Raw genomic sequence first — 18,513 nt, 5'->3', positions numbered from 1 at the left:
CTCGGTGTGTTAATGACGTTCTTTACCCAGTCCCACCAATCGATAAACCACGTGCCATGCTTGGTTTGAATGCCGGTCATTTTCCTTCAGCATTGAGAGCAGCAATGGTTCCTTGATGTGTTTCAAGCGATAAATCTTTCTTCCTTTTCTCCTTCTCTCCTTTGCTCATTCCCCAGGTATTGGACCTCCTTGAGTAACCTGGTGGCGTCTCTATTGAACTCAGTTCGTTCCATTGCGTCCTTACTCCTCCTCCTCTTCCTCTTCATCATCATCTTCTCTTTGCTGGGGATGCAGCTATTTGGTGGAAAGTTCAACTTTGATGAGATGGAGGTGCGGAGGAGCACCTTTGATAACTTCCCCCAGGCTTTGCTGAGTGTGTTCCAGGTAGGCCCGGAGTTCCAGGTATCCCCACCGTGTGAACAAACGTGCAGTAGGTTGGCCATTAATGGAGAGGTTCCTGGATACGAAGGCCCACTCCAGAGACTTGAGCACGTAATCTAGACTGACACTCCCATTGTCGGAGGGTCAGTATTGAGGGCGTGCTGCACAGTCAGAGGTGCCGTCTTTCAGACGAGACGTTAAACTGAGGCCCCGTCTGGCCTCGGGTGGGCAAAGAAGATCCCATGACACTATTTCAAAGAAGAGCAGGGTGTCCTGCCCAATATTTATCCCTCAACCAACATCACTAAAACAGATTATCTGGTCATTGTCACATTGCTGTTTCTGGGATCTTGCTGTGCACAAATTGGCTGTTGCGTTTCCTACATTACAACAGGGAGTACATTTCAAAAAAGCACTTCATTGGCTGCAAATGCTTTGGGCCGTCCTGAGGTGGTCAAAGATGCTGAATAAATGCAAGTCCTTGCTTCTTCTGAGCACGGTCTGGGATCCGAGGGCAAGTGTTACCTTCTGTCACTTGGAGGGGTTTCACCACAAGTCCATTCCCCACTTCCACCTCAGTCTGTGCTCGCAGGCAGCTATTGTCACTGGTCTGGGGGCAGGCCCACTCCCCCCGGTCTGGGGGCAGGCCCAATCCCCCTCCCCGGTCTGGGGGCAGGCCCACTCCCCCTGGTCTGGGGGCAGGCCCAATCCCCCTGGTCTGGGGGCAGGCCCAATCCCCCTCCCCGGTCTGGGGGCAGGCCCAATCCCCCTCCCCGGTCTGGGGGCAGGCCCAATCCCCCTGGTCTGGGGGCAGGCCCAATCCCCCTCCCCAGTCTGGGGGCAGGCCCAATCCCCCTCCCCAGTCTGGGGGCAGGCCCAATCCCCCTCCCCGGTCTGGGGGCAGGCCCAATCCCCCTCCCCGGTCTGGGGGCAGGCCCAATCCCCCTCCCCGGTCTGGGGGCAGGCCCAATCCCCCTCCCCGGTCTGGGGGCAGGCCCAATCCCCCTCCCCGGTCTGGGGGCAGGCCCAATCCCCCTGGTCTGGGGGCAGGCCCAATCCCCCTCCCCGGTCTGGGGGCAGGCCCAATCCTCCTCCCCGGTCTGGGGGCAGGCCCAATCCCCCCGGTCTGGGGGCAGGCCCAATCCCCCCGGTCTGGGGGCAGGCCCAATCCCCCCGGTCTGGGGGCAGGCCCAATCCCCCTCCCCGGTCTGGGGGCAGGCCCAATCCCCCTCCCTGGTCTGGGGGCAGGCCCAATCCCCCTCCCCGGTCTGGGGGCAGGCCCAATCCCCCTCCCCGGTCTGGGGGCAGGCCCAATCCCCCTCCCTGGTCTGGGGGCAGGCCCAATCCCCCTCCCCGGTCTGGGGGCAGGCCCAATCCCCCTCCCCGGTCTGGGGGCAGGCCCAATCCCCCTCCCCGGTCTGGGGGCAGGCCCAATCCCCCTCCCGGTCTGGGGGCAGGCCCAATCCCCCTCCCGGTCTGGGGGCAGGCCCAATCCCCCTCCCGGTCTGGGGGCAGGCCCAATCCCCCTCCCGGTCTGGGGGCAGGCCCAATCCCCCTCCCGGTCTGGGGGCAGGCCCAATCCCACCCCCCCCCGGTCTGGGGGCAGGCCCAATCCCCCGCCCCCCCGGTCTGGGGGCAGGCCCAATCCCCCGCCCCCCGGTCTGGGGGCAGGCCCAATCCCCCGCCCCCCGGTCTGGGGGCAGGCCCACTCCCCCTCCCCGGTCTGGGGGCAGGCCCACTCCCACTCCCCGGTCTGGGGGCAGGCCCACTCCCCCTCCCCGGTCTGGGGGCAGGCCCAATCCCCCTCCCCTGTCTGGGGGCAGGCCCACTCCCGCTGAGCTCAGTGCCCCCCCCACAAAGAGGGTGGGGCAGAAATATGTTCAGAACGGGAAGATGTGTCTTTGAATAAACACAAGAAGCTCGGGCAGTAATAGCCTTTCACTCAGAGTCACCCCTCCCCCTCCCTCTGGTTCTCCCTCTACCTTTTGCCCCTCCCTCTAGCCTCTACTCCCCTCCCTCTACCCCCTCCCTCCACCTCCTTCCACTTCCACCCCCCACTCGAAGAGAAGGACCTTGAACTGTTGGGCAGTGTTTCCTCGGAGCTGCAATGGCCGAACGTGACAGTCCCATGTGTTTGTGGCTGTGTGACTGGGCGAGGAATGGACTAAACCTCTAACCCATTCTGTTTGGTGCAGATATTGACCGGTGAGGACTGGAATTCCGTTATGAATGACGGCATCATGGCCTATGGAGGGCCGTCTTTCCCCGGGGTGCTGGTCTGTATTTACTTCATCATCCTGTTCGTCTGTGGGAACTGTATCCTTCAGTGTGGGTGATGTTACAGTGAGTGAGGTGTAGGTGAGGAGAGATTACAGCACAGAAACAGGCCATTTGTCCCAACTGGCCTGTGGCAGTGTTTATGCTCCACACGAGCCTCCTCCCTCCCCTCTTCCTCTAACCCTATCAGTATATCATAGAATCATGGAAAATTACGGCACAGAAGGCGGCCATTTGGCCCATCGTGTCCGTGCCGGCCGAGAAAGAGTTTCCAGCTTAATCCCACATTCCCGCACTTGGTCCGTAGCCCTGTAGGTTACAGCACTTCAGGTGCACATCCAAGTACTTTTTAAATGAGTTGAGGGTTTCTGCCTCTCCCACCCTTTCAGGCGGTGAGTTCCAGACCCCCACCACCCTCTGGGTGAGAAAATTCTCAGTTCCCGTCTAATCCTTCTACCAATTACTTTAAATCTGTGCCCCCTGGTTATTGACCCCTCTGCTAAGGGAAATAGGTCCTCCCTATCCACTCTATCTGGGCCCCTCATAATTTTATATACCTCAATTAAATCTCCCCTCAGCCTCCTTTGTTCCAAAGAAAACAACCCCAGCCTCTCCAATCTTTCCTCATAGCTAAAATTCTCCAGCCCTGGCAACATCCTCGTAAATCTCTGCACCCTCTCTGATGCAGTCACATCTTTCCTGTAATGTGGTGACCAGAACTGTACACAGTTCTCAAGCTGTGGGCTAACTAATGTTTTATACAGTTCGAGCATAACCTCCCTGATCTTATATTCTATGCCTCGGCTAATAAAGGAAAGTATCCCGTATGCCTTCTTAACCACCTTATCTACCTGTCCCTCCACCTTCAGGGATCTGTGGACATGCACTCCAAGGTCCCTCACTTCCTCTACACCTCTCAGTATCCTCCCATTTATTGTGTACTCCCTTGCCTTGTTTGCTCCCCTTCACACTTCTCCGGATTGAACTCCATTTGCCACTTTTCTGCTCACCTGACCAGTCCATTGATATCTTCCTGCAGTCTACAGCTTTCCTCCTCACTATCAACCACATGGACAATTTTTGTATCATCTGCAAACTTCTTGATCAAGCCCCCTACATTTAAGTCCAAATCATTAATATATACCACAAAAAGCAAGGGACCTTGTACTGAGCCCTGTGGAACCCCACTGGAAACAGCCTTCCAGTCACAAATACACCTGTCAACCATTACCCTTTGCTTCCTGCCACTGAGCCAATTTTGGATCCAACTAGCCACTTTCCCTTAGATCCCATGGGCTTTTACTTTTTGACTAGTCTGCCATGTGGGACCTTGCTAAAATCCATGTACACTACATCAAACGCGCTACCCTTATCAACCCTCCTTGTTACCTCCTCAAAAAATTCAATCAAATTAGTCAGACACGACCTTCCCTTAACAAATCCATGCTGACTGTCCTTGATTAAACCGTCAATTAGTTTGTCCCTGTGTTTGTATATTTGGGGTATATTTTGTTCCTGAGCCCGGTTTCAACAGATATTCTTTTGAACGTTTTCTTGGCAATCGCAGTTGACAATCTGGCAGAGGCAGAAAGTCTGACATCAGCACAGAGGGAAGCTGCTGAGGAGAAGGAGAGGAGGAGGTTGGAGAGGTGAGTGTGGAGGAGGGGAGCGTGACTGGAGGGGAGCGTGACTGGAGGGGAGCGTGACTGGAGGGGAGCGTGACTGGAGGGGAGCGTGACTGGAGGGGAGCGTGACTGGAGGGGAGCGTGACTGGAGGGGAGCGTGACTGGAGGGGAGCGTGACTGGAGGGGAGCGTGACTGGAGGGGAGCGTGACTGGAGGGGAGCGTGACTGGAGGGGAGCGTGACTGGAGGGGAGCGTGCCTGGAGGGGAGCGTGCCTGGAGGGGAGCGTGCCTGGAGGGGAGCGTGCCTGGAGGGGAGCGTGCCTGGAGGGGAGCGTGCCTGGAGGGGAGCGTGCCTGGAGGGGAGCGTGACTGGAGGGGAGCGTGACTGGAGGGGAGCGTGACTGGAGGGGAGCGTGACTGGAGGGGAGCGTGACTGGAGGGGAGCGTGACTGGAGGGGAGCGTGACTGGAGGGGAGCGTGACTGGAGGGGAGCGTGACTGGAGGGGAGCGTGACTGGAGGGGAGCGTGACTGGAGGGGAGCGTGACTGGAGGGGAGCGTGACTGGAGGGGAGCGTGACTGGAGGGGAGCGTGACTGGAGGGGAGCGTGACTGGAGGGGAGCGTGACTGGAGGGGAGCGTGACTGGAGGGGAGCGTGACTGGAGGGGAGCGTGACTGGAGGGGAGCGTGACTGGAGGGGAGCGTGACTGGAGGGGAGCGTGACTGGAGGGGAGCGTGACTGGAGGGGAGCGTGACTGGAGGGGAGCGTGACTGGAGGGGAGCGTGACTGGAGGGGAGCGTGACTGGAGGGGAGCGTGACTGGAGGGGAGCGTGACTGGAGGGGAGCGTGACTGGAGGGGAGCGTGACTGGAGGGGAGCGTGACTGGAGGGGAGCGTGACTGGAGGGGAGCGTGACTGGAGGATGGATGGGGGAGCGTGGAGGAGGTGAGCGTGGAGGAGGTGAGCGTGGAGGAGGTGAGCGTGGAGGAGGTGAGCGTGGAGGAGGTGAGCGTGGAGGAGGTGAGGGGTGGCTCTTGATCTGAGGAGAAGGCCCCTGGTGATGGGGAGAAGGTTCTCCATCATCGGGAGCAATTGGGAGGGGTACAAATATCAGGGACAGACTGGCAGTTCACTGCTGCGATTGGATGGGTGATGAGGTGCCTCTCACTCAACAGAAGTTGCATATTTAGAAAGTTCACTCCCTCCCCCCCCCCCCCCCCCGCCAGAGTTTATTTCGGGCGGGTGATCTAAATTTTGAATGTGCGTCTTCTCACAAACATCAGGAGCTGGATCACTCCATTTTTCCCATCTTCTTTATTTCCCTGATCCCACGCCCCAGGCTCGGTAACTGAGAACTGGTACAGGCCCCAGGCTTAGCACCAAGTTCCAGTCCTTGTAAGTTTGCTGACCAATAACACAGTTTTCCCTGTTTGGCTTATTGCACTGTGTCAATATGCAGTGGGGGTTTAGTTGTCTCTGGGAGCAGCTCCTGGGTTACGGAGGGTCTCTGTAGTCTGTACTTCAGGTGCCTGTTCAATCCTGCACTCTGCTTTGAATACTCAGGGCTGCCAACCCAGGCCGATCGGAGGAGGAGAAGCAGCTGCTGTTGAAGAAACTCGAGCTGGCAAAGCTGAAGGCCGAGGGGATCCCCACCACTGCCAAGGTCGACATAAAACCTGCCGTGTCGGCCCGTCACTACTTTGTGTCAGGACCAATAACTCAGTCAGGCTTTCAGTTGGGCCCTGTCAGCAAACTCTGCACAACACAGGCACTGTGATGCTGTCAGTACGCTGACTGATACACACGCCTGGCTTGGAATTGTATAACATGGGGAGGGGAATATAGATGTACACGGGAGAGGGAGACTCTGGGTTGGGTATAGATGTACACGGGAGAGGGAGACTCTGGGTTGGGTATAGATGTACACGGGGGAGGGAGACTCTGGGTTGGGTATAGATGTACACGGGAGAGGGAGACTCTGGGTTGGGTATAGATGTACACGGGAGAGGGAGACTCTGGGTTGGGTATAGATGTACACGGGAGAGGGAGACTCTGGGTTGGGTATAGATGTACACGGGGGAGGGGATACTCTGGGTTGGGTACAGATGTACACGGGAGAGGGAGACTCTGGGTTGGGTATAGATGTACACGGGAGAGGGAGACTCTGGGTTGGGTATAGATGTACACGGGAGAGGGGATACTCTGGGTTTGATATAGGTGTACACAGGGGAGGGGAGACTCTGGTAGGAACATAGGAACATAGGAACAGGAGTAGGCCATTCAGCCCCTCGTGCCTGCTCCGCCATGTGATAAGATCATGGCTGATCTGTGATCTAACTCCATATACCTGCCTTTGGCCCATATCCCTTAATACCTTTGGTTGCCAAAAAGCTATCTATCTCAGATTTAAAATTAGCAATTGAGCTAGTATCAATTGCCGTTTGCGGAAGAGAGTTCCAAACTTCTACCACCCTTTGTGCGTAGAAATGTTTTTAAATCTCACTCCTGAAAGGTCTGGCTCTAATTTTTAGACTGTGCCCCCTACTCCTAGAATCCCCAACCAGTGGAAATAGTTTCTCTCTATCCACCCTATCCGTTCCCCTTAATATCTTATAAACTTCGATCAGATCATCCCTTAATAACCTTCTAAACTCGAGAGAATACAACCCCAATTTGTGTAATCTCTCCTCGTAACTTAACCCTTGAAGTCCGGGTATCATTCTAGTAAACCTACGCTGCACTCCCTCCAAGGCCAATATGTCCTTCCGAAGGTGCGGTACCCAGAACTGCTCACAGTACTCCAGGTGCGGTCTAACCAGGGTTTTGTATAGCTGCAGCATAACTTCTGCCCCCTTGTACTCTAGTCCTCTAGATATAAAGGCCAGCATTCCATTTGCCTTCTTGATTATTTTCTGCACCTGTTCATGACACTTCAATGATCTATGTACCTGAACCCCTAAGTCCCTTTGGACATCCACTGTTTTTAACTTTTTACCATTTAGAAAGTACCCTGTTCTATCCTTTTTTGATCCAAAGTGGATGACCTCACATTTGTCTACATTGAATTCCATTTGCCACAGTTTTGCCCATTCACCTAATCTATCAATATCGCTTTGTAATTTTATGTTCTCATCTACACTGCTTACAATGCCACCAATCTTTGTGTCATCGGCAAACTTAGATATGAGACTTTCTATGCCTTCATCTCAGTCGTTAATAAATACTGTGAATAATTGAGGCCCCAAGACAGATCCCTGCGGGACTCCACTAGTCACATCCTGCCAATGTGAGTACCTACCCATTATCCCTACTCTCTGTCGCCTTTCGCTCAGCCAACTTCCTAACCAAGTCCATACTTTTCCCTCGATTTCATGGGCTTCTATCTTAGCTAACAGTCTCTTATGTGGGACCTTATCAAATGCCTTCTGGAAGTCCATATAAATAACATCCATTGACATTCCCCTGTCCACTACTTTAGTCACCTCTTCAAAAAATTCAATCAGGTTTGTCAGGCACGACCTACCTTTCACAAATCCATGCTCGCTCTCTCTGATTAACTGAAAATTCTCGAGGTGTTCAGTCACCCTATCCTTAATTACAGATTCCAGCATTTTCCCCACAACAGATGTTTGGCTAACTGGTCTATAATTCCCTGGTTTCCCTCTCCTTTCTTAAAAAGCGGAGCAACATGTGCAATTTTCCAATCGAGAGGGACAGTTCCTGAATCTAGAGAACTTTGAAAGATTATAGTTAGGGCATCTGCAATGTGCTCACCTACTTCCTTTAAAACCCTGGGATGGAAACCATCTGGTCCTGGGGATTTGTCACTCTTTAATGCTATTATTTTCTTCATTACTATTGCTTTACTTATGTTAATTTTATCGAGTCCCTGTCCCCGATTCACATAGATTGGGAAAAGCAGACCAGCAACTGTCAGAAAGGTAGTGAATTTCGTGAATGTGTCCGGGATAGTTTTCTGCAGCAGTATGTCCGAGAGGCAACAAGGGGGCAAGCCATACTAGATTTAGTAATGAGTAATGAACCAGATTTAGTTAACGACTTAACTGTGCGTGAACATCTATCCAATAGTGATCATAACATGATCGAGTTCAATGTCGTGTTTGAAAGGGAAAAAAGTGAATCAGCTGCTAAGATTCTAGACTTGGGTAAGGCCGACTTCAATGGGATGAGACAGAGACTGTCCACAATAAACTGGGCAAATCTGTTAATGGGTAAAACGACTGATGATCAGTGGGAAATGTTTAAAGAAACATTTAACGTGATACAGAATCGGTTTATACCCCTGAGGGGCAAGAACTCTACTTGCCAAAAAAAACAGCCATGGACAACTAAAGAGGTAAGGGACAGTATAAGACAGAAGGAAAGGGCATAGAAAAAGGCAAAAAATGGCACAGATCCTGGCGAATGGGAAAGATACAAAGATCAACAATGGGTCACAAAACAGATAGTAAGAGCTACAAAAAGAGAGTATGAAAAGAAACTCGCAAAGGATATCAAAACCAATACGAAGAACTTTTATAGTTATATTAGGAAAAAGAGGGTGGTATAGATGTCCACAGGGGAGGGGAGACTCTGGGTTGGATATTGATGTACACTGGGATGATATACTCTGTGTTGGGTATCATAGAATCATAGAAATTTACAGCACAAAAGGAGGCCATTTGGCCCATCATGTCTATGCCGGCCGAAAAAGAGCAACCCAGCCTAATCCCACTTTCCAGCACTTGGTCCGTAGCCCTGTAGGTTACGGCACTTCAGGTGCACATCCAAGTACTTTTTAAATGAGTTGAGGGTTTCTGCCTCTCCCACCCTTTCAGGCAGTGAGTTCCAGACCCCCACCACCCTCTGGGTGAAAAAATTTCTCCTCAGCTCCCCTCTAATCCATCTACCAATTACTTTAAATCTCTGCCCCCTGGTTATTGACCTCTCTGCTAAGGGAAATAGGTCCTTCCTATCCACTCTATCTCGGCCCCTCATAATTTTATACACCTCAATTAAATCTCCCCTCAGCCTCCTCTGTTCCAAAGAAAACAACCCCAGCCTATCCAATCTTTCCTCATAGCTAAAATTCTCCAGTCCTGGCAACATCCTCGTAGATCTCCTCTGTACCCTCTCTAGTGCAATCACATCTTTCCTGTATGTGGTGACGAGAACTGTACACAGTACTCAAGCTGTGGCCTAACTAGTGTTTTATACAGTTCCAGCATAACATCCCTGCTCTTATATTCTGTGCTTTGGCTAATAAAGGAAAATATCCCGTATGCCTTCTTAACCACCTTATCTATCTGTCCTGCTACCTTCAGGGATCTGTGGACATGCACTCCAAGGTCCCTTTGTTCCTTTGGACCTCTCAGTATCCTCCCATTTATTGTGTATTCCCTTGCCTTGTTTGCCCTCCCCAAATTCATCACCTCAAACTTCTCCGGATTGAATTCCATTTGCCACTTTTCTGCCCACCTGACCAGTCCATTGATATCTTCCTGCAATCTATAGCTTTCCTCCTCACTATCAACCGCACGGCCAATTTTTGTATCATCTGCAAACTTCTTAATCATGCCCTACATTGATATATATCACAAAAAGCAAGGGACTTAGTACTGAGCCTTACGGAACCCCACTGGAAACAGCCTTCCAGTCACAAAAACACCCGTTGACCATTACCCTTTGCTTCCTGCCACTGAGCCAATTTTGGATTCAATTTGCCACTTTCCGTTGGATCCCATGGGCTTTTACTTTTTTGACCAGTCTGCCATGTGGGACCTTGTCAAAAGCCTTGCTAAAATCCATGTAGACTACATCAAACGCACTACCCTCATCGACCCTCCTTGTTACCTCCTCAAAAAATTCAATCAAGTTAGTCAGACACGACTTTCCCTTAACAAATCCCTGCTGACTGTCCTTGATTAATCCGAGCCTTTCTAAGTGACGATAAATACTGTCCCTCACAATTTTTTCCAATAATTTGCCCACCACCGAGGATAGGCTGACTAGCCTATAATGACTCGATCTATCCCTTTCTCCCTTTTTAAACAACGGTACAATGTTAGCAGTCCTCCAATACCACATCTGTAGCCAGAGAGCATTGGAAAATGATGGTCAGAACCTCCTATATATGTATAGATGTATACTTGGATGGATATACTCTGGGTTGCGTACAGACATACATGGGGGAGAGGAGACTCTGTGTTGGGTATAGATGTACACAGGGGAGGGGAGACTGGGTTGGGTAGAGATGTACACAGGGGAGGGGAGACTGGATTGGTAGAGATGTACACGGGGAGGGGAGACTGGGTTGGGTAGAGATGTACACAGGGGAGGGGAGACTGGGTTGGGTAGAGATGTACACAGGGGAGGGGAGACTGGATTGGGTAGAGATGTACACAGGGGAGGGGACACTGGGTTGGGTAGAGATGTACACAGGGGAGGGGAGACTGGGTTGGGTCGAGATGTACACGGGGAGGGGAGACTGGATTGGGTGGAGATGCACCCAGGGGAGGGGAGACTGGATTGGGTAGAGATGTACACGGGGAGGGGAGACTGGATTGGGTAGAGATGTACACTGGGAGGGGAGACTGGATTGCGTAGAGATGTACACGGGGAGGGTTGACTGGATTGGGTAGAGATGCACACAGGGGAGGGGAGACTGTGTGTTGGGTAGAGATGTACACGGGGAGGGGAGACTGGATTGGGTAGAGATGTACACGGGGAGGGGAGACTGGATTGGGTAGAGATGTACACAGGGAGGGGAGACTGGATTGGGTAGAGATGTACACAGGGGAGGGGAGACTGGATTGGTAGAGATGTACACGGGGAGGGGAGACTGGATTGGGTAGAGATGTACACAGGGAGGGGAGACTGGATTGGGTAGAGATGTACACGGGGAGGGGAGACTGGATTGGTAGAGATGTACACAGGGGAGGGGAGACTGGATTGGTAGAGATGTACACAGGGGAGGGGAGACAGGGTTGGGTAGAGATGTACACAGGGGAGGGGAGACTGGGTTGGGTAGAGATGTACACGGGGAGGGGAGACTGGGTTGGGTCGAGATGTACACGGGGAGGGGAGACTGGATTGGGTAGAGATGTACACAGAGTGGGGGAGACTGGATTGGGTAGAGATGTACACAGGGGAGGGGAGACTGGGTTGGGTAGAGATGTACACGGGGAGGGGAGACTGGATTGGGTAGAGATGTACACGGGGAGGGGAGACTGGATTGGGTAGAGATGTACACGGGGAGGGGAGACTGGATTGGTAGAGATGTACACGGGGAGGGGAGACTGGATTGGGTAGAGATGTACACGGGGAGGGGAGACTGGATTGGTAGAGATGTACACGGGGAGGGGAGACTGGGTTGGGTAGAGATGTACACGGGGAGGGGAGACTGTTGGTTGGGTAGAGATGTACACAGGGGAGGGGAGACGGTGGGTTGGGTAGAGATGTACACGGGGAGGGGAGACTGGGTTGGGTAGAGATGTACACGGGGAGGGGAGACTGTTGGTTGGGTAGAGATGTACACAGGGGAGGGGAGACTGTGGGTTGGGTAGAGATGTACACAGGGGAGGGGAGACTGTGGGTTGGGTAGAGATGTACACAGGGGAGGGGAGACTGTGGGTTGGGTAGAGATGTACACGGGAGCATTGGTGCTGAATTACTCAAGGGAGCTCTTTTACATTTGCAGCTTAAAGTGGATGAATTTGAAGCGAATGTTAATGAAGTGAAGGATCCCTACCCTTCGAATGACTTTCCAGGTAATGCCCAACACCAATTGCTGATTCCATCTCAGTGAGGAGGCCTCGTGGGTTCAGAATGAACTTGTATTTATATAGCACCTTTCACGGCCTCAGGACATCCCAAAGCGCTTTACAGCCAATGAAATACTTTTGAAGTGTGGTCACTGTTGTAATGGTAGAAAACACAGCAGCAAATAGCACACAGCAAGATCCCACAAACAGCAATGTGATAAATGACCAGATAATCTGTTCTTAGTAATGTTGGCTGAGAACCCCATTCCCTAGCCACGGACTCCATCCCTCTCCCTGACCACTATCTGAGGTTGAACCAGACCGTTCGCAACCTTGGCGTCGTATTTGACCCTGAGATGAGCTTCTGATCACATATCCGCTCCATCACCAAGACCACCTACTTCCACTTACGTAACATCGCCCGTCTCCACCCCTGCCTCAGCTCATCTGCTGCTGAAACCCTCATTCATGCTTTTATTACCTCCAGACTCAACTATTCCAATGCTCTCCTGGCCGGCCTCCCATCTTCCACCCTCCATAAACTTGAGCTCATCCTAAACTCTGCTGCCCGTATCCTAACTCGCACCAAGTCCCTTTCACCCATCACCCCTGTGTTCGCTGACCTATATTGGCTCCGGGTCCTGGAACACCTTGATTTTAAAATTTTCATCCTTGTGTTCAAGCCCCTCTATGGCCTCGCCCCTCCCTATCTCTGTAACCTCCTCCAGCCCTACAACCCCCCGAGGTCTCTGCGCTCCTCCAATTCTGGCCTCTTAAAATGGTGGATTTTAATCGCTCCACCATTGGCGGCTGTGTCCTCAGCTGCCTCGGTCTTAAGCTCTGGAATTCCTTCCCTAAACCTCTCCACCTCTCCACCTCTCCTCCTTTAAGACGTTCCTTAAAACCTATCTCTTTGACCAAACCTTTGGTCACCTGTCCTAAATCTCCTCATGTGGCTCAGTGTTAAATTTTGTTTGATAATCGCTCCTGTGAAGTGCCTTGGGATGTTTTACTACAGTAAAGGTTCTATATAAATACAAGTTGTTGTTGGTGATAAAATTTGACCTGGACATCAGGGAGACCTTTCCTGCTCTTTGAATAGTGCCATGCGATCTTTTACATCCACCTGAGAGAGTACATGGGGTCTCAGTTTAACGTCTCATCTGAAAGATGGCACCTCCGACAGTGCAGCACTCCCTCATTACTGCACTGGGAGTGTCAGACTGGATTATGGGCTCAAGTCTCTGGAGCGGGACTTAAACTCATGACCTTTTGACTCAGAGGCGAGAGAGTTACTCACAGAGCTATAGCTGACATAGTGAGGCTAGATCCCAGTGAGGTTCGGATTCATGTGACCCAGAACTCGTGTGTACTCACCTGAAAAGAAAGATGTTTGAGGAACATTGTACCTACGTGCAGGCTGAGGTCAGTGTCGGAGGATGTGCTTTGGGCGCATCACGGAAGCTTTCTCTTCCTTGCCAATGGAGTGAGTGACAACTTCACTGGAATCTGCAGCCGATCCCCAGCTAAGAAACCTCCAGGGGCCAGGCCCAGTCGGGGCCTCCACCCCCACAGAAACTCTGACTGCAGCTCTGGAGGGAACAGGGAAGTGAAAGGAGCACAGCAAGGACAGTGGAGACCCAGGGCTGTGTCCCACAGGGTCAGGAACTGAGAGCTGCCGTTAGACCAGCCCCTGCTGATCAGTGGGTAGCTCTGCGACCCTGCAGCCTCATATTGTCACTCTCAGGACAGTAATAGGCCAGGCCTCTGGCCTTTCCCCTCAGAGCACCAGGCCAGTGTAACGGGAGCGGTGAGACCAGGCTGTCCAGGACCTCCCTCCAGAGACGCAGCTCGCGATCGTTCCCTGCCAGGAGCAACCTGCCATGGGATGTGGGCTATCTCAGTCCCCTGAGCCTTTTGTAGAGCATGATCTGTCACTCCATCTCATTCTTTCTGTTTCTCTCTGTCTCTCTGTCACTTCTCTCTCTCTGTCACTTTCTCTCTCTGTCTCTCTGTCACTTCTCTCTCTGTCACTTTCTCTCTCTGTCTCTCTGTCACTTCTCTCTCTCTGTCACTTTCTCTCTCTGTCTCTCTGTCACTTCTCTCTCTGTCACTTCTCTCTCTCTGTCACTTTCTCTCTCTGTCTCTCTGTCACTTCTCTCTCTGTCACTTTCTCTCTCTGTCTCTCTGTCACTTCTCTCTCTGTCACTTCTCTCTCTGTCACTTCTCTCTCTGTCACTTTCTCTCTCTGTCTCTCTGTCACTTCTCTCTCTGTCACTTCTCTCTCTGTCACTTCTCTCTCTGTCACTTTCTCTCTCTGTCTCTCTGTCACTTCTCTCTCTGTCACTTTCTCTCTCTGTCTCTCTGACACTTCTCTCTCTCTGTCACTTTCTCTCTCTGTCACTTCTCTCTCTCTGTCACTTTCTCTCTCTGTCTCTCTGTCACTTCTCTCTGTCACTTCTCTCTCTGTCACTTTCTCTCTTTGTCTCTCTGTCACTTCTCTCTCTGTCACTTCTCTCTCTGTCACTTTCTCTCTCTGTCTCTCTGACACTTCTCTCTCTCTGTCACTTTCTCTCACTGTCTCTCTGTCACTTCTCTCTCTCTCTCTTTCTCTCACTTTTCTCTCTGTGTCACTTTCTCTCTCTCTCTGTCACTTTTTCCTCTTTCTCTGTGTCACTTTCTCTGTGTCACTTTCTTTCTCTGTCACTTTTTCTCTCTCTCTCTCTCTTTCTCTCTCTCTCTCCCTCTCTCTCTTTCTCTCTCACTCTCTGTCACGTTCTTTCTCACTCTCTGTCACTTTCTTTCTCTCTCTGTCACTTTCTCTATCTCTCTTTCTGTCACTTTCTCTGTCACTTTCTCTCTCCTCTCTCTGTCACTTTCTCTCTCTTCTCTCTGTCACTTTCTCTCTCTCTGTGTCACTTTCTCTCTCTCTGTGTCACTTTCTCTCTCTGTCACTTTCTCTCTCTCTCTATCACTTTCTCTCTCTCTCTGTCACTTTCTCTCTCTCTCTGTCACTTTCTCTCTGTCTCTCTGTCAATTTCTCTCTGTCTCTCTGTCACTTTCTCTCTCTCTGTCACTTTCTCTCTCTCACTTTCTCTATCTCTGACTCTCTCTCTCCCCCTCTCTGTCACTTTTTCTCTCTCTCCCCCTCTCTCTCGCTCTGTCTCTCTCTTCCCCTCTCTCTCCCTCTGTCTATCTCTGTCTCTCTCTCTCTCTCTCTCTCTCCATCTCTCCCTCTCCGTCTACCTTTCTCTCTTTGTCACTTTCTCTCTCTCTCTGTCACTTTCTCTCTCTCTTTCTCCCTCTCTTTCTTTCTCTTTCTCTCTCACTCTGTCACTTTCTCTCTCTGTCTGTCACTTTCTTTTTCTCTCTCTGTCACTTTCTTTCTCTCTCTCACTTTCCCTCTCTCTCTGTCACTTTCTTTCTCTCTCTCACTTTCCCTCTCTGTCACTTTCTTTCTCTCTCTCTGTCACTTTCTTTCTCTCTCTCTGTCACTTTCTTTCTCTCTCTCTGTCACTTTCTCTCTCTCTCTGTCACTTTCTCTCTCTCTTTCTCCCTCTCTTTCTTTCTCTTTCTCTCTCACTCTGTCACTTTCTCTCTCTGTCTGTCACTTTCTTTTTCTCTCTCTCTGTCACTTTCTTTCTCTCTCTCACTTTCCCTCTCTCTCTGTCACTTTCTTTCACTCTCACTTTCCCTCTCTCTCTGTCACTTTCTTTCTCTCTCTCTGTCACTTTCTTTCTCTCTCTCTGTCACTTCCTCTCTCTCTCTGTCACTTTCTCTCACTCTGTCGCTTTCTCTCTCTCTCTGTCGCTTTCTCTCTCTCTCTGTCGCTTTCTCTCTCTCTCTGCCGCTTTCTCTCTCTCTGCCACTTTCTCTCTCTCTGTCACTTTCTCTATCTCTGACTCTCTCCCCCTCTCTGTCACTTTCTCTCTCTGTCTGTCACTTTCTTTTTCTCTCTCTCTGTCACTTTCTTTCTCTCTCTCACTTTCCCTCTCTCTCTGTCACTTTCTTTCTCTCTCTCACTTTCCCTCTCTCTCTGTCACTTTCTTTCTCTCTCTCACTTTCCCTCTCTCTCTGTCACTTTCTTTCTCTCTCTCTGTCACTTTCTTTCTCTCTCTCTGTCACTTTCTTTCTCTCTCTCTGTCACTTTCTCTCTCTCTCTCTCTGTCGCTTTCTCTCTCTCTCTGTCACTCTCTCTCTCTGCCACTTTCTCTCTCTCTGTCACTTTCTCTATCTCTGACTCCCCCTCTCTGTCACTTTTTCTCTCTCTCCCCTTCTCTCTCGCTCTGTCTCTCTCTTCCCCTCTCTCTCCCTCTGTCTATCTCTGTCTCTCTCTCTCTGTCTCTCTCTCTCTGTCTCTCTCTCTCTGTCTCTCTCTCTCCATCTCTCCCTTTCCATCTACCTTTCTCTCTTTGTCACTTTCTCTCTGTTACTTCTCTCTCTCTGTCACTTTCTCTCACTTTCTCTCTCTCTCTGTCACTTTCTCTCTCTCTCTGTCACTTTCTCTCTCTCTCTGTCACTTTCTCTCTCTCTCTGTCACTTTCTCTCTCTCTCTGTCACTTTCTCTCTCTCTCTGTCACTTTCTCTCTCTCTCTGTCACTTTCTCTCTCTGTCACTTTCTCTCTCTCTGTCACTTTCTCTATCTCTGACTCTCTCTCTCCCCCTCTCTCTCCCTCTGTCTATCTCTGTCTCTCTCTCTCTGTATCACTGTCTCTCCCTCTCCGTCTACCTTTCTCTCTTTGTCACTTTCTCTCTGTCACTTTCTCTCTCTCTCTGTCACTTTCTCTCTCTCTGTCACTTTCTCTCTCTCTCTCTGTCACTTTCTCTCTCTCTCTCTGTCACTTTCTCGATCTCTCTCTCTGTCACTTTCTCGATCTCTCTCTCTGTCACTTTCTCGATCTCTCTCTCTGTCACTTTCTCTCTCCCTTTCTCCCTCTCTCTCTTTCTCTCTCACTCTCTGTCACTTTCCCTCTCTCTGTGTCACTTTCCCGCTCTCTCTGTCACTTTCTCTCTTTCTCTCTGTGTCACTTTCTCTTTCTCTCTCTGTCACTTTCTCTTTCTCTCTCTCTGTCACTTTCTCTCTCTTCTCTCTCTTTCACTTTCTCTGACTCTCTCTCTCACTGACTCTCTCTCTCTCTGACTCTCTCTCTTTCTGTCTTTCTCTCCCTCTCTCACTCTCTCCATCTACCTCTCTGTCACTTTCTCTCTCTCTGTCACTTTCTCTCTCTCTGTCACTTTCTCTCTCTCTCTGTCACTTTCTCTCTCTCTGTCACTATCGCTCTCTCTCTTTCTCTATCTCTGTCACTTATCTCTGTCACATCTCTCTCTGTCACTTTCTCTCTCTGTCACTTTCTCTCTCTCTGTCACTTTCTCTCTCTCTGTCACTTTCTCTCTCTCTGTCACCTTTTCTCTCTCTCTGCCACTTTCTCTATCTCTCTGTCACTTTCTCTGTCACTTTCTCTCTCTCTGTCACCTTTTCTCTCTCTCTGCCACTTTCTCTATCTCTCTGTCACTTTCTCTGGCACTTTCTCTCTCTTCTCTCTGTCACTTTCTCTGGCACTTTCTCTCTCTTCTCTCTCTGTCACTTTCTCTCTGTGTCACTTTTTCTCTCTGTGTCACTTTCTCTCTCTCTCTGTCACCTCTCTCTCTCTCTCTGCCACTTTCTCTATCTCTCTGTCACTTTCTCTCACTTTCTCTCTCCTCTCTGTCACTTTCTCTCTCTCTGTGTCACTTTCTCTCTCTCTCTGTCACTTTCTCTCTCTCTCTGTCACTTTCTCTCTCTCTCTGTCACTTTCTCTCTCTCTCTGTCACTTTCTCTCTCTCTGTCACTTTCTCTCTCTCTCTGTCACTTTCTCTCTCTCTCTGTCACTTTCTCTCTCTCTGTCACTTTCTCTCTCTCTGTCACTTTCTCTATCTCTGACTCTCTCTCTCCCCCTCTCTCTCCCTCTGTCTATCTCTGTCTCTCTCTCTCTGTATCACTGTCTCTCCCTCTCCGTCTACCTTTCTCTCTTTGTCACTTTCTCTCTGTCACTTTCTCTCTCTCTCTGTCACTTTCTCTCTCTCTGTCACTTTCTCTCTCTCTCTCTGTCACTTTCTCGATCTCTCTCTCTGTCACTTTCTCGATCTCTCTCTCTGTCACTTTCTCGATCTCTCTCTCTGTCACTTTCTCTCTCCCTTTCTCCCTCTCTCTCTTTCTCTCTCACTCTCTGTCACTTTCCCTCTCTCTGTGTCACTTTCCCGCTCTCTCTGTCACTTTCTCTCTTTCTCTCTGTGTCACTTTCTCTTTCTCTCTCTGTCACTTTCTCTTTCTCTCTCTCTGTCACTTTCTCTCTCTTCTCTCTCTTTCACTTTCTCTGACTCTCTCTCTGTCACTGACTCTCTCTCTCTCTGACTCTCTCTCTTTCTGTCTTTCTCTCCCTCTCTCACTCTCTCCATCTACCTCTCTGTCACTTTCTCTCTCTCTGTCACT

The 18,513-nt window shown here is 50.8% G+C and overlaps 1 protein-coding gene across 2 annotated transcripts in view; it reads left to right on the top strand.

The window, feature by feature from the left end:
- Window positions 1-18,513, top strand: part of LOC137311116 (voltage-dependent L-type calcium channel subunit alpha-1S-like) — a 183,881-nt gene that overhangs the window by 109,604 nt on the left and 55,764 nt on the right. For both annotated transcript variants that reach the window (XM_067978483.1, XM_067978484.1), the window contains exons 12-16: window positions 177-384; window positions 2,577-2,697; window positions 4,193-4,307; window positions 5,845-5,944; window positions 11,981-12,050. In XM_067978483.1, the coding sequence (XP_067834584.1) occupies window positions 177-384; window positions 2,577-2,697; window positions 4,193-4,307; window positions 5,845-5,944; window positions 11,981-12,050 (614 nt within the window). The remainder of the gene's footprint in view (window positions 1-176; window positions 385-2,576; window positions 2,698-4,192; window positions 4,308-5,844; window positions 5,945-11,980; window positions 12,051-18,513) is intronic.

The sequence above is a fragment of the Heptranchias perlo genome, unplaced genomic scaffold (genome assembly GCF_035084215.1).
Source record: "Heptranchias perlo isolate sHepPer1 unplaced genomic scaffold, sHepPer1.hap1 HAP1_SCAFFOLD_297, whole genome shotgun sequence".
NCBI classification, from domain to species: Eukaryota; Metazoa; Chordata; class Chondrichthyes; order Hexanchiformes; family Hexanchidae; genus Heptranchias; species Heptranchias perlo.
Note: the sequence above shows the minus strand (reverse complement) of the source record. Positions and strands in the feature narration are given on the sequence as shown.